Here is a 12,751-nt window from a genome sequence, read left to right as displayed (position 1 = left end):
AAACTTCAATTCAGACCATCATATGTCTAAAGGGGTTGAATTTTGCAGTTATTTCGCTTTTTTTGAAAATTTGACAGCTATAGCTTTTTATTTTGATTACAAAGCGAGCCTAGCTACGACTTCTGTAACTTTCTGATTTTCTGGTATAATCGGGGGTAGTAGGTAACTAAATATATTTGAAATGAAACAATTTCATCAGAAAATTGACGAATATCAATTTTTTTCTCAAATACTACCAGTAGTTTTGAGTATACAAGTCGATTCAATTAATTGTAGACACTAATCGTTGATTTTTGGGGGGAGGGGGTTGAAATTAAAGGCAATTTAAGAAAAAATGCAATTTTTTATTAGACTTTATTTGAATAAACCATACAGAATGTTCGAAAAAAAATAGCCCGACAAGATTATATGAAAAAAATAAAACTTGTCGAGCTTTACAATTCAAATTTGATAATAATATTTTCCTACGTGAAAAAATTGAATATTTCCAACTAACGCGTCCTACAAGACGCAATAATCGAAAAGATTTTTTCGTAATCCAAAAAAAAACGCGACAAGAAGAAGAAAAATGACAATATATATTTTTTTTTGTTCTACAAATTTATTGTTTATCAATTATTGTATTCGACATTTACATATTGTCTAATAAATTTTATTCTAAACACCAGAAATCGGAAAGTGAAAAAATACGAGGGGCGTTCAATAGATAATTACCAAATATATATTAAACCGACCGCCTTTTTCACCCGATCTAGCACCGCGCGACGAAATAATCAGATATAATCATAACCGTGTCAAAAAATGGAAAAATTAGTAAAAAATCCTTTAGGGGCGTAAATTCACGATAGTATCCATTTTAATCGCCGGATTTAGCACCGTGTGACATAATAAACATACCGGTGTACATTCGATTTCAAAATGAATCGAAATATTGGAAAAAAATCATCAAAAATTTCTTCCCTGGACATAATTTCAGAATAGAATCCATTTCAATCACCGGATTTAGCACCGTGTGACATAATGAACGTATCGGCGAACATTTGACGTCATAATAAATGGAAACGTTGAAAAAAATCATAAAAAATTCCTTTTAGAACGAAAATTCACGATAGTATCCATTTTAATCGCCAGATTTGGAACCGTGTGACATAATAAACGTTTCGGCGTACATTTGACGTCAAAATAAGTGGAAGCAATAAAAAAAATTATGAAAAATTTCTTCCCTGGACATAATTTCAGAATAGTATCCATTTCAATCGCCGGATTTAGCACCGTGTGACATAATGAACGTATCGGCGTACATTTGACGTTATAATAAATGGAAACGTTAAAAAAATCATGAAAAATTCCTTTCCAAACGAAAATTCACGATAGTATCCATTTTAATCGCCAGATTTAGCACCGTGTGACATAATACACTATTCGGCGTACATTAAACGTCAAAATAAATGGAAACACTAGAAAAAATTATGAAAAATTCATTTCCTGGACATAATTTCAGAATAGTATCCATTTTAATCGCCGGATTTAGCACCGTGTGACATATTATACGAATTTACGTCAGTTTAGCATCAAAATGAACAAAAAACCAATGTCACCACCTTAAATTCACACATCAGATTGTTTTTTCGCCGGATTAATTAACATGCTGAAAGAACTTACTTTTTATTTACCTGATCTAACACAATCTGGAAAATTATCGTCCGATTTGGTATCACTGTTTTTCGAAAGTAAAAGTGGTATAAAAAAAATATTTTACAAACGCACCTCGTATTCAGGAAACATCAATTTGTAGTCAAATTATTAACCTCGAAATTTGATTTTACCACAAATTGAAATTTCCACACTATTAGTTTTATTTCCTTCGTATTATACGCATTTGGCACGTAGTGACTATTTTTATTTTCATGTAACAACTTTTTGCTTTAAATTTACGTAGTTGAATATTCTGAAATTTAAAATTGAATGTACTAATTAGGATTCTTTTTCGTATTTATTAAGTCGTTGCCAGATCTTTTAAATTCCAGAAGATGTACAACATTTTTCATTTAAACGAATATACTTAATACCTAAATCACCATTTCAGAGATCAAAATAGGTTCAATCACAAATATTTAATTTTTTTTTTTTAGTTAAACTTTTTTTATTTTTTTTTATTCACCTCGATCATAAAATTCTATTAAACAAACCGAAACTTGACAACGACGCATCAACTACTTCTCTAATCACCGGACTTTTTTCATTAGTTTACGCAGCTACATAAACACGAATTTAATATCGTGAAAATATCAAGAAAAAGAAGAATTAGACGGAACGAATCGATAAGTGTAAATTATGAATTAGATTAAAAAGCGGGAAATTTGATTTCGGGAATGATTAAAACGAGAAAATGTGAAAAAAATCTAGTGAATTTCGAATATATAAGGCGTTGTTGTCAAGTATAACAAAATAGTCGAGGTTTTTAATATTTTTTTAATAAGTAAATTTACACCTATGTATAAACATCTGAAAACAAAAAATTTCAATGTACACCCAGAAAAAAACTACTAAAAAAACGTAGGTGTATATTATATATAAGTTTGCTTATTTTTTTCTGTTTTTTTATATTAAGGGTGGCAGCTAGGGTGTGTTATAAATGCACCCGTTGTTTGATATGTATCATTTACAGCGTTTTGCGACCTTTTTGGCGCGCAAAATCTAAGCGTATAGATATTTTTTTTTAAACTAAAAACATTCACGTGTTTTTTTTTGACTCGCCACGGATTTGAAAAATTTCACGACGAGCATTTTGTTTTATTTGATTTTTTTAAATTTTACTTAATATTTATTACAACACGAAAATATTGACCAGGTTCAATTGAAAGTGAGTGTAAAAAAGAAGAATTTTCGAGATTGACGCGTTGCCACGTCTTGTAAAAATCACCAAATTTGCGGATTTTTTAGAACATGGTCAATTCAATAACAAAAAACAAAGGAAAAGAATAACGAACAATTACATTGACACGCACACACACACACATACATACATACGTACATAACCTCATTCTCACGTTTTCGGTAAAATACATCTTGGAATGTTTCAAGCGGTATATATGAAAACGTACTCGGTTTTCCGGGAAAATACAATTTTTTCAAGCTGTTTTCGAACTTTTACTAGAAAATTAAACCGATAGGCGCATTTGAAAGTAAAAAAAAAACCATAGAGATAAGAAAATTGAACGGAAAATCACCGACGGTGGTTAAAATTGAAATTTCAAGAAATATTTTTGGAAAGTAATCAAAGACTGTTGAAAAATGGTCGGAATATGTTGATAATTGGATGTACACTCTTGAATGTTGATCAAAACTGTTGGTTATTATACGAAACTGTTGAAAATCGGGCAAAAACTGTTGGGACATAGAAAAAACTGCAGGAAATTGGTCAAAAATTGTAATTATCAGGCATAAACTGTAGAAAATTGATTAAAATGCGTAGAGATTGATCAAAAACTGTGGTTAATATACAAAAACTGTTGGAAAATAGAAAGAACTGTAGGAAACTGATCAAAAAGTGTTCGAAACTGAAAAAAATTGTGGGGTATTGATAAAAAATTGTTGGTGGCGGTGAAAACTGTAGGGCATGATCAAAAACTGTGGTTAATAGATAAAAACTGTTAGAAAATAGAAAAAAATGTGGGAAATTGATCAAAAAGTGTTGAAATCTGGAAAACATTGTAGGGAATTGATCAAAAATTATTGGTGACGGTGAAAACTGTAGGGAGTTGAACAAAAACTGTTGTAAAATAGAGAAATATTAATCAAAATTATTGATAATGGATCAACACTGTGGGAAACTAGCCTAACTAGTTACTCAGGCAAAAAGTGGTCTGAAAAAGTTGAAATTTAATCGAAAATTTTAACGCTTAATATAACCTAACAAAAACCGTTTGAAAGTTAATCGAAACTGTTCAAAAACTGTTAAAAATTTATCAAAAACTGATTAATGTCAACAAAAATTGTTGAAAGTTCAACAAAAGTTACTAAAAATCGTTAAATGCTGTATAAAGGTGGGAAATTGACAAAAACTGTTTGAAAATTAATAGAAACTGTTGAAAAACTGTGAGAAATAGAACAAAAACTGTTTAATTGCAACAAAAATTGTTAAAAGTTTAACAATAGTTACTAAAAATCGTTAAATGATGTATAAAGGTGGGAAATTGACAAAAACTGTTTGAAAATTAATAGAAACTGTTGAAAAACTGTGAGAAATAGAACAAAAACTGTTTAATTGCAACAAAAATTGTTAAAGTTTAACAATAGTTACTAAAAATCGTTAAATGATGTATAAAGGTGGGAAATTGACAAAAACTGTTTGAAAATTAATAGAAACTGTTGAAAAACTGTGAGAAATAGAACAAAAACTGTTTAATTGCAACAAAAATTGTTAAAAGTTTAACAATAGTTACTAAAAATCGTTAAATAATGTATAAAGGTGGGAAATTGACAAAAACTGTTTGAAAATTAATAGAAATTGTTGAAAAACTGTGAGAAATAGAACAAAAACTATCGAAAGTTCAACAGAAATTCCCGAACGCAACTAAAAATCATCAAACGATGTATAAATACCACAAATTAACCAAAACTATCGATGACGACCTAAAGATTCTTTCTACAAATAAAAAAAAACAAAAAAATAGATCCACGCAAAACCGAATAGATTTTCAATATTATTTAGGTTCGTTATACGATCAGCATCATCTTATTTCGTACTTGGAATTCAATGGCAATATACTATTCAACGATTTAGTCGTCGAGAGTACCTCGTAGGAAGCCGTTATTATATTTTTGATATGTTTGAACGATTCCAAATCGAATACCGACCGAGCGGTATTCGTATAATCGAACGGCTCCTCTATACACATAAATTTCCATTGATGCGGATCGTTTTTGGGCGCTTTCGCGAATCGACATTCGTCTATAGGTAAACTGGAACCCGCTCTAACCGATATGGCGTAATTATTGAAATCGTAATTGGCGTAATATTGAAAAAAACCGATCAAAAGTTGAGAAAGACCCAACAAATTATCCGAACGGAAATCTTTTATCGTCGGCAGGTCTTCTTGGACGTCCATCGTGTGATTTTCGTTGAGGTGATTGAATTTTTCCGGTAGGAGGCCGTGGAGACACGGCAACACCGGCGGTACCACCCCACCTGAAATATTCATAATCGAAATCTCCCAATTTATCAATATAAAAGAGGCGTTCGTACAAAAATTGATGATTTTTTTCATATTTAAATTTACGCACGTTTCCGTTTTACGCTTTAACGAAAATAAAAAAAAAATAAAAAAGAAGAAACTTATTCTGAAGTTTGTATTTTAGAATTATCGCGCGTAAATTGACGGAAACGCACGACGCCATACTGCATTTCGTTTTAGGTTATGTGGAATGTCAAATTTTTAGGATTTGGAGGTTATGTAAGATGGTAATGAAGTTAGACGGTCGTATAACGTAAATTTTGGACGGTTGTGTTTCAAATGTTCAATTCTAATGCTTTTACGTATTTAGGTAAGTAAATTTATCAACCAATCCTCTAAAAGAGTGAAAATTTTCAAATAAACCCCTACAAAAACTACTATACACACGTCATGTAATTGTTAAAAAATTTTGAAAACTTTTTTGACATTCAAAATTTTTGAAAAAATAGATAAATGTTTTAACGAATCTTCTTAATTAATGAAAATCTTTTGACGAATCACCTTCGGGGACAAATAAGCGCACGCCACTGATCATAAAATTAAAAATTCCGAAAAATTTGTTGATATAAATAATTTTTTAACAATTTGGAGTGAATTTTGTTATTAATCTTCTTAAACGTAATGAAAATTTGAAAAATTCCAAACAAAACCCCATAGAAAAATATATACGCACGCCACTGACGATATAATTTCTAAAAATTCCTGCAAATATATTTGAAATTGATTATTTTGAAGAGAATAAGTAAATTTCTTCAACGAATCCTCTTAAATAAGATAAAAGCTGAAAATTTACTAACAAACCCACAGAGAAAAAGATACACGCACGCCACTGTTCATATTATTGATAAAAGTGCCCGCGAAATTTTCAAATATTGATATAATTTCTGGAAGACTGCATTTTTTTAACGAATCCTCTTAAAACTACTCAAAATACCGAGAATTTTTCATAATTACTAAAATAAAAAAACAGCACCCCCTAGAAAAATAAAAAAGCACGCCATTGTTCGTATAATTATCAAGATTCCTTTTATGTTTCTCACTATTCGTAATATTTTTTCAAAAAGTCGATCAATTCTTGACGAATCCTCTTAAACAATGAAAATTTACTAACAAACCCTCAAAGAAAAAGATTTGCGCACGCCACTGTTCATATTATTGACAAAAATGCCCGCGAAATTTTCAAATATTGATATAATTTCTGGAAGACTGCATTTTTTAAAACGAATCCTCTTAAAACTACTCAAAATACCGAGAATTTTTCATAATTACTAAAATAAAAAAACAGCACCCCCTAGAAAAATAAAAAAGCACGCCATTGTTCGTATAATTATCAAGATTCCTTTTATGTTTCTCACTATTCGTAATATTTTTTCAAAAAGTCGATCAATTCTTGACGAATCCTCTTAAACAATGAAAATTTACTAACAAACCCTCAAAGAAAAAGATTTGCGCACGCCACTGTTCATATTATTGACAAAAATGCCCGCGAAATTTTCAAATATTGATATAATTTCTGGAAGACTGCATTTTTTAAAACGAATCCTCTTAAAACTACTCAAAATACCGAGAATTTTTCATAATTACTAAAATAAAAAACAGTACCCCTTAGAAAAATAAAAAAGCACGCCATTGTTCGTATAATTATCAAGATTCCTTTTATGTTTCTCACTATTCGTAATATTTTTTCAAAAAGTCGATCAATTCTTGACGAATCCTCTTAAACAATGAAAATTTACTAACAAACCCCCAAAGAAAAAGATTTGCGCACGCCACTGTTCATAAAATTGCTAAAAGTGCCCGCGAAATTTTCAAATATTGATATAATTTCTGGAAGACTGAATTTTTTTAACGAATCCTCTTAAAACTACTCAAAATACCGAGAATTTTTCATAATTACTAAAATAAAAAACAGTACCCCTTAGAAAAATAAAAAAGCACGCCATTGTTCGTATAATTATCAAGATTCCTTTTATGTTTCTCACTATTCGTAATATTTTTTTCAAAAAGTCGATCAATTCTTGACGAATCCTCTTAAACAATGAAAATTTACTAACAAACCCCCAAAGAAAAAGATTTGCGCACGCCACTGTTCATATTATTGACAAAAATGCCCGCGAAATTTTCAAATATTGATATAATTTCTGGAAGACTGCATTTTTTAAAACGAATCCTCTTAAAACTACTCAAAATACCGAGAATTTTTCATAATTACTAAAATAAAAAAACAGCACCCCCTAGAAAAATAAAAAAGCACGCCATTGTTCGTATAATTATCAAGATTCCTTTTATGTTTCTCACTATTCGTAATATTTTTTCAAAAAGTCGATCAATTCTTGACGAATCCTCTTAAACAATGAAAATTTACTAACAAACCCCCAAAGAAAAAGATTTGCGCACGCCACTGTTCATATTATTGACAAAAATGCCCGCGAAATTTTCAAATATTGATATAATTTCTGGAAGACTGAATTTTTTAAAACGAATCCTCTTAAAACTACTCAAAATACCGAGAATTTTTCATAATTACTAAAATAAAAAACCGTACCCCTTAGAAAAATAAAAAAGCACGCCATTGTTCGTATAATTATCAAGATTCCTTTTATGTTTCTCACTATTCGTAATATTTTTTTCAAAAAGTCGATCAATTCTTGACGAATCCTCTTAAACAATGAAAATTTACTAACAAACCCCCACAGAAAAAGATACACGCACGCCACTGTTCATATAATTTAAAAAATATTGAAAATTTTTCAGAAAGAATAATTTTTTTACGAATCCTCTTAAAAATAACCGTTATAAAAAAGTACCCCTTAGAAGAATAGATGAGCACGTCACTGTTCCGATAATTTCAAAAATTACTGTGAATTAAATAAATTTTCAAAAAGTGATAAATTTCCATAACGAATCCTCTTAATAAAACAACGAATATTTAAATTTTTTCTAATAAAAAAAAATAGATTTACGGACGCCACTGTGCTAGATAAATTATTAAAATCAATTACTTACATTGTAAATAATGGATGACCATCAACGCCCACGAATAACTGGAAACTGTCATATTTTTAGCGTCATTTATACAATTCGCTTGCGCCCAAATCTTCACCACGATCACCAAAGGGCGAACTCTCCAATCCAATCGGGCGTAACTGTACAATAAGTGCGTATTTCTTATACCGACGGAATTATTGCAATTCAGATCAATTTCGAAACCGGTTTCTTTATCTTTGAATTTCAAAATCGGCACTTTGGCCAATATCAATTCGGCATCCCCGGCGGAATCTTTAAAAAAACAAAAATTCTATCGATGCCGTAGATACAATTTAACCAAATACCCACCGTGTTTCGCCAATAAATGCTTGATGGCATTTAAATGGTGTAGGGAATCGGCTCGAGGATCACTAGAAACCGGTTTAGTCAATAGACACATGTCGATGTCACTACTTTCCAAACCGAAACCAGACATCGTTGAACCGACCATAAATAAACCGTAACTATTTAAACATTTCTACGAATGAATATATTAGATTTAAAAAAACCCTTTTTCGTTACTAACCCTTATATATAAAAATAGATTTTTCCATAAATCGATTTTGCTATCGTAAGTTTTCTCTTTTTGAGCCCTACTACTGAAAACGTTCCATATTTCTTGGTTAAGTTGGTCCCACATTGTTCCCGTGGATAATGTAGGAGGGTTCGGTTCTATTTTCATTACGTTCGATCTCGATTTAAACCTTTCCACTAAGCCGTGCGCCCTTTTTATCATATTATCCATACTATGTTTATAATTACCATGTTTTTGACGACCATTTGTATTATTCCCATTATTGTTATTATTATTATTATTGTTTGTATATCTGAAAACGTACCCAAATAAGAGGCTAATTTAAAATAACTATATACCCAAAGCGTTCAAGTCTATATGTTATTACGTTAAAGAAGATTTGACATTTGATATCGATCTTATTTTCGAGGTTAAACAATTTTTTTTAAGTCAAATTAAATAAAAATGAGTGCAGATTTAATAGTAGACCCCCAAATTCGTTTCTGGGTTTTTTTACCGATTGTGGTTATTACTTTTTTAACGGGGATATTAAGACATTACGCATCGATCTTATTATCGAGTCAGAAGAAAATAGAATTACAGCAATTAGCCGATTCTCAATTATTGCTTAGAGCCAGAGCGTTACGAGAAAATTGCGGATACATCCCGAAAAATTCGTTCCTGATTAGAAAACAAGCTTTTAACAAAGAAGATGGTTATCTCATGCAAAAACGACCAGCGGTTAATCAAAACATGATGACGGATCCTTCTATGATGACTGACATGTTAAAAGGTAATTTAACCAACGTTTTACCCATGATAGTGATAGGAGGTTGGATAAATTGGATGTTTTCTGGTTTTATAACAACTAAAGTACCGTTTCCTTTAACTCTGAGATTCAAATCGATGTTACAAAGAGGAATAGAACTGTCACATTTAGACGCCAGTTGGGTATCGTCGGCTTCTTGGTATTTCCTAAATGTTTTCGGTTTGAGAAGTATTTATACATTAGTATTAGGGGAAAATAACGCCGCAGATCAAAGTAAACAGATGCAAGAACAGATGCAGATGACCGGAGCCGCATCTGGAATGCCCGCAGATCCAAAAGTACCTTTTAAAGCCGAATGGGAAGCTTTAGAAATTACCGAACATCAATCCAAGTTAGCAGATGTCGAAAAAGAATTGTAAAATGTAAATTTTTTTCTAAATTATTGTATTATTATAATTTATTATCGTTTTATAAGCAAAATTTGATTTATACATTCAATAAAATGCAGAAGATTGTTAAAAATATGTGTTTTAAAGGATTTTTATTAAATATTTAGAAAATTTCGATCAAAACGATTTCAAAAACTTTGATAGAGTGTAGTAGTGAAACTAATTGAAGAAAACGCTTGAATAGGAAATTCTACATAAAAAGGAGCTAGAAGTAACAAAATTATGGGAAATATGTGTAGAAATAAACATTTTATGGTGCAAAAATATGTAAAATAGAAAATGATGAGTGAAACTATTAAAGAAACCACTCAACTAGAAAGTTCTGCTTAAAAGGGGGCTAAAAATAACAAAATTATGGGCAATACAAAAAGATGTCTTAAACTTATGGTACTTGGCTGATTGCGTAATATTTCATTTGAATATTTGTTTTTTTAAAGTATTTCAGATTTTCTATACAATTAATTTGATTAATATTTGCCTCAGGACGAATTAGATCACAAAATACATGCAAAAATAAAAAAAAAACGACCACAAAATAAAAAATACATCCTCAATTTCAGCTTTTTACATGCAAAAATAAAAACCAAACACATAATAAATACCCAATGATTTAGTTAAAAAGCATACTTTTAATAAAATTATTTGCATCAAACTAAATCTGCAGTGATCTCAAATGGTTTTGTAGAAAAACAAATTTTTAACCATAAATTTACAGATTTACAATCAGCTATCATAATTTGACTCTAATTTTGCCCTAAAACTACTGCATTTTAATGGTATTATACCGAAATTCCATATAAATCATCCAGAACAGGCAGTTTGAATTAATAATTACACTATCTGGTTCTTCGAGCCGGGTATAAACGATTTATAGAAGATTTGAAGGATCAGATTGATTGTTGCTTCATTTATTTGTAGGTACAATCTGAACTGTAATTTATAGAGGACTATAATTACTGTATCATTGAAAGACATTTATTGTTGAATTATTTTAATTAATTTTATATAAATTTTCAAACGTTTATCTATAAGAATCAGTGATACTTGAAAATAACTGCAATTTTTGATAAATTATAATAAAAAAACTAATAACGCTTCACAATTTTATTAGAAAATAGTTCAAATGTACCAGAGGCTCCAGAGCTGCTAAATAATGAAAATAACTTTGTCTTTTAATATAATAGGAGGGTATACATAGCTTCAATTACCTAATAATGTATTAGTGAACAAAATTGTTGGATATATTTTCATTTATTATAAAAAAATGTTGTTCTTTCGGAAAAATACATCTACAATGCGTGATTTAAATATTTTACTTTGTACCGTTTTAGAAAAATCACCAGAAATCGACATAAAACACTAGTTACATTGAAATAATGAACTAAAGAGTTAAAATAGTAGTTAAGGAAACAGGAATCTAATAAAAATTAATTTTAAAACATTCCTTGACTAAAATTCTCAACTAAATCATTGGATATATCACCTAAAATTAAATGTTACCTATATTTGTTGAAATACCCGTTTGTATTGGTATTATAATTTTGTTGAATATTAGAATGATATTGAACGTGAGAATTGTGGTAAATATTAGAATTTTGATTATATTTGTCGAAAACTACATTATTATCTTCCAATCTCGAGTTGTTATATTTATTTCCTTGAAAAAGAAAAGAAGGAACGTGAAGAAACTAGCTAAAATCCTCGAAAATATAATAAATAATGTACTTACTGTTATGCGGTGGGGTTTCTCTTGAAGAATATGATGTACAACTCTCGTCGCTATCGTACCCTTTAGGCGATATGGGTCGGTAAGTATCCCTCTGTCTCGACGAATCTCTAGGGTGATACCTTTTTACTTTACTATTTGCGTAATTAACTATTTTGTGAGGTGGCGGTGGCATTACACTTACTGGAAAACCTACCAGCGTCACGTTTTGTTTCAACATTTTTGTTTCTAATAAATAATTCTTAGAATAATACATTAGTAATAATAAAAATCAAGGCTTACCTTTATTCGTCAAATTTTCGAATTCATCTTTTTCGGTATTCTTATAATTATTTACTGGATACGAAGTATGTGTGAGAATATCATAAAACATTGTCTCTGTTAACATATCTAAATTATTATTTGTCATAACTTGAGGTTCCAACTCCATTTTCGAAAGAAAAAAAAGCTTCAACAAGTCGGTTTTTTTATCGTGAAAAAATTACGAAAGTAATCCACAGACAAATAAAAAAAAGATGTGTTTTATTTTATTAATAAATTCACATCCTTTTAATGAATTTTAATTAGCACTTTTTTAGTTCACAAAAAATACTAACATAAAACCGAAAAATATAAAAAATTATTTCAAAATCACCTTATATTTGACAGCCCCAAAATTCCTAACAAGACGAGGGAATCCAATATGTATAAAAAACGGAATAGTTCAAATGTACATTTTTACGAGAAGAAGTGTATACACATTAACTGGCTGTAACTAGCAAAAGGCCATAGCTTTGTTCACGGAGTTAATTCCGATTAATTAAAATAGGAACTAATCACATTCATCTTTTTATGCTATTCTTGATAAATCGTCTTGTTTTTAGATCTCTTTTGATAGAAAATTAGTTTCAAAGGACCGTTAAAAACTATAAATCGATTCCAAATGATTAGAAATATGACAAGTGACAATCGTGTTATTTTTTTTTGTCTAAAAGAACTGTTCGACCATACATAATTTGACATCATGCTTATTTGGAATTTGTCATACTG

At 30.0% G+C, this 12,751-nt stretch overlaps 2 protein-coding genes across 2 annotated transcripts; one reads left to right on the top strand and one right to left on the bottom strand.

The window, feature by feature from the left end:
- Positions 1–323: 323 nt before the first annotated feature.
- On the bottom strand, positions 324–12,392 carry LOC130895548 (poly(A) RNA polymerase gld-2 homolog A-like). Its single transcript, XM_057802902.1, has 7 exons — positions 12,005–12,392; positions 11,726–11,950; positions 11,497–11,653; positions 8,791–9,091; positions 8,574–8,742; positions 8,244–8,516; positions 324–5,191 (listed from the first exon to the last, which is right to left on the bottom strand). The coding sequence occupies exons 1-7, from the start codon at positions 12,150–12,152 to the stop codon at positions 4,734–4,736; spliced, it is 1,731 nt and encodes a 576-aa protein (XP_057658885.1). The 5' UTR covers positions 12,153–12,392; the 3' UTR covers positions 324–4,733.
- On the top strand, positions 9,196–10,027 carry LOC130895553 (ER membrane protein complex subunit 3). Its single transcript, XM_057802908.1, has one exon. It carries the CDS (start codon positions 9,244–9,246, stop codon positions 9,964–9,966), a length of 723 nt encoding a protein of 240 aa, XP_057658891.1. The 5' UTR covers positions 9,196–9,243; the 3' UTR covers positions 9,967–10,027.
- Positions 12,393–12,751: the final 359 nt, after the last annotated feature.

Source organism: Diorhabda carinulata, chromosome 6, assembly GCF_026250575.1.
Source record: "Diorhabda carinulata isolate Delta chromosome 6, icDioCari1.1, whole genome shotgun sequence".
NCBI classification, from domain to species: Eukaryota; Metazoa; Arthropoda; class Insecta; order Coleoptera; family Chrysomelidae; genus Diorhabda; species Diorhabda carinulata.
This window is presented reverse-complemented; position numbering and strand designations above follow the sequence as displayed.

Excerpts from the sequence above, each read along its gene's own strand:
- LOC130895553 (XM_057802908.1), top strand. The coding sequence starts at position 9,244 with ATGAGTGCAGATTTAATAGTAGACCCCCAAATTCGTTTCTGGGTTTTT.
- LOC130895548 (XM_057802902.1), bottom strand. The coding sequence starts at position 12,152 with ATGGAGTTGGAACCTCAAGTTATGACAAATAATAATTTAGATATGTTA. Across the intron at positions 8,743-8,790 it reads ATCTATTTTTATATATAAGG|AAATGTTTAAATAGTTACGG; the intron begins GTTAGTAACGAA and ends ATTCATTCGTAG. Across the intron at positions 5,192-8,243 it reads GGTCATCCATTATTTACAAT|GTGGGGTGGTACCGCCGGTG; the intron begins GTAAGTAATTGA and ends TGAATATTTCAG.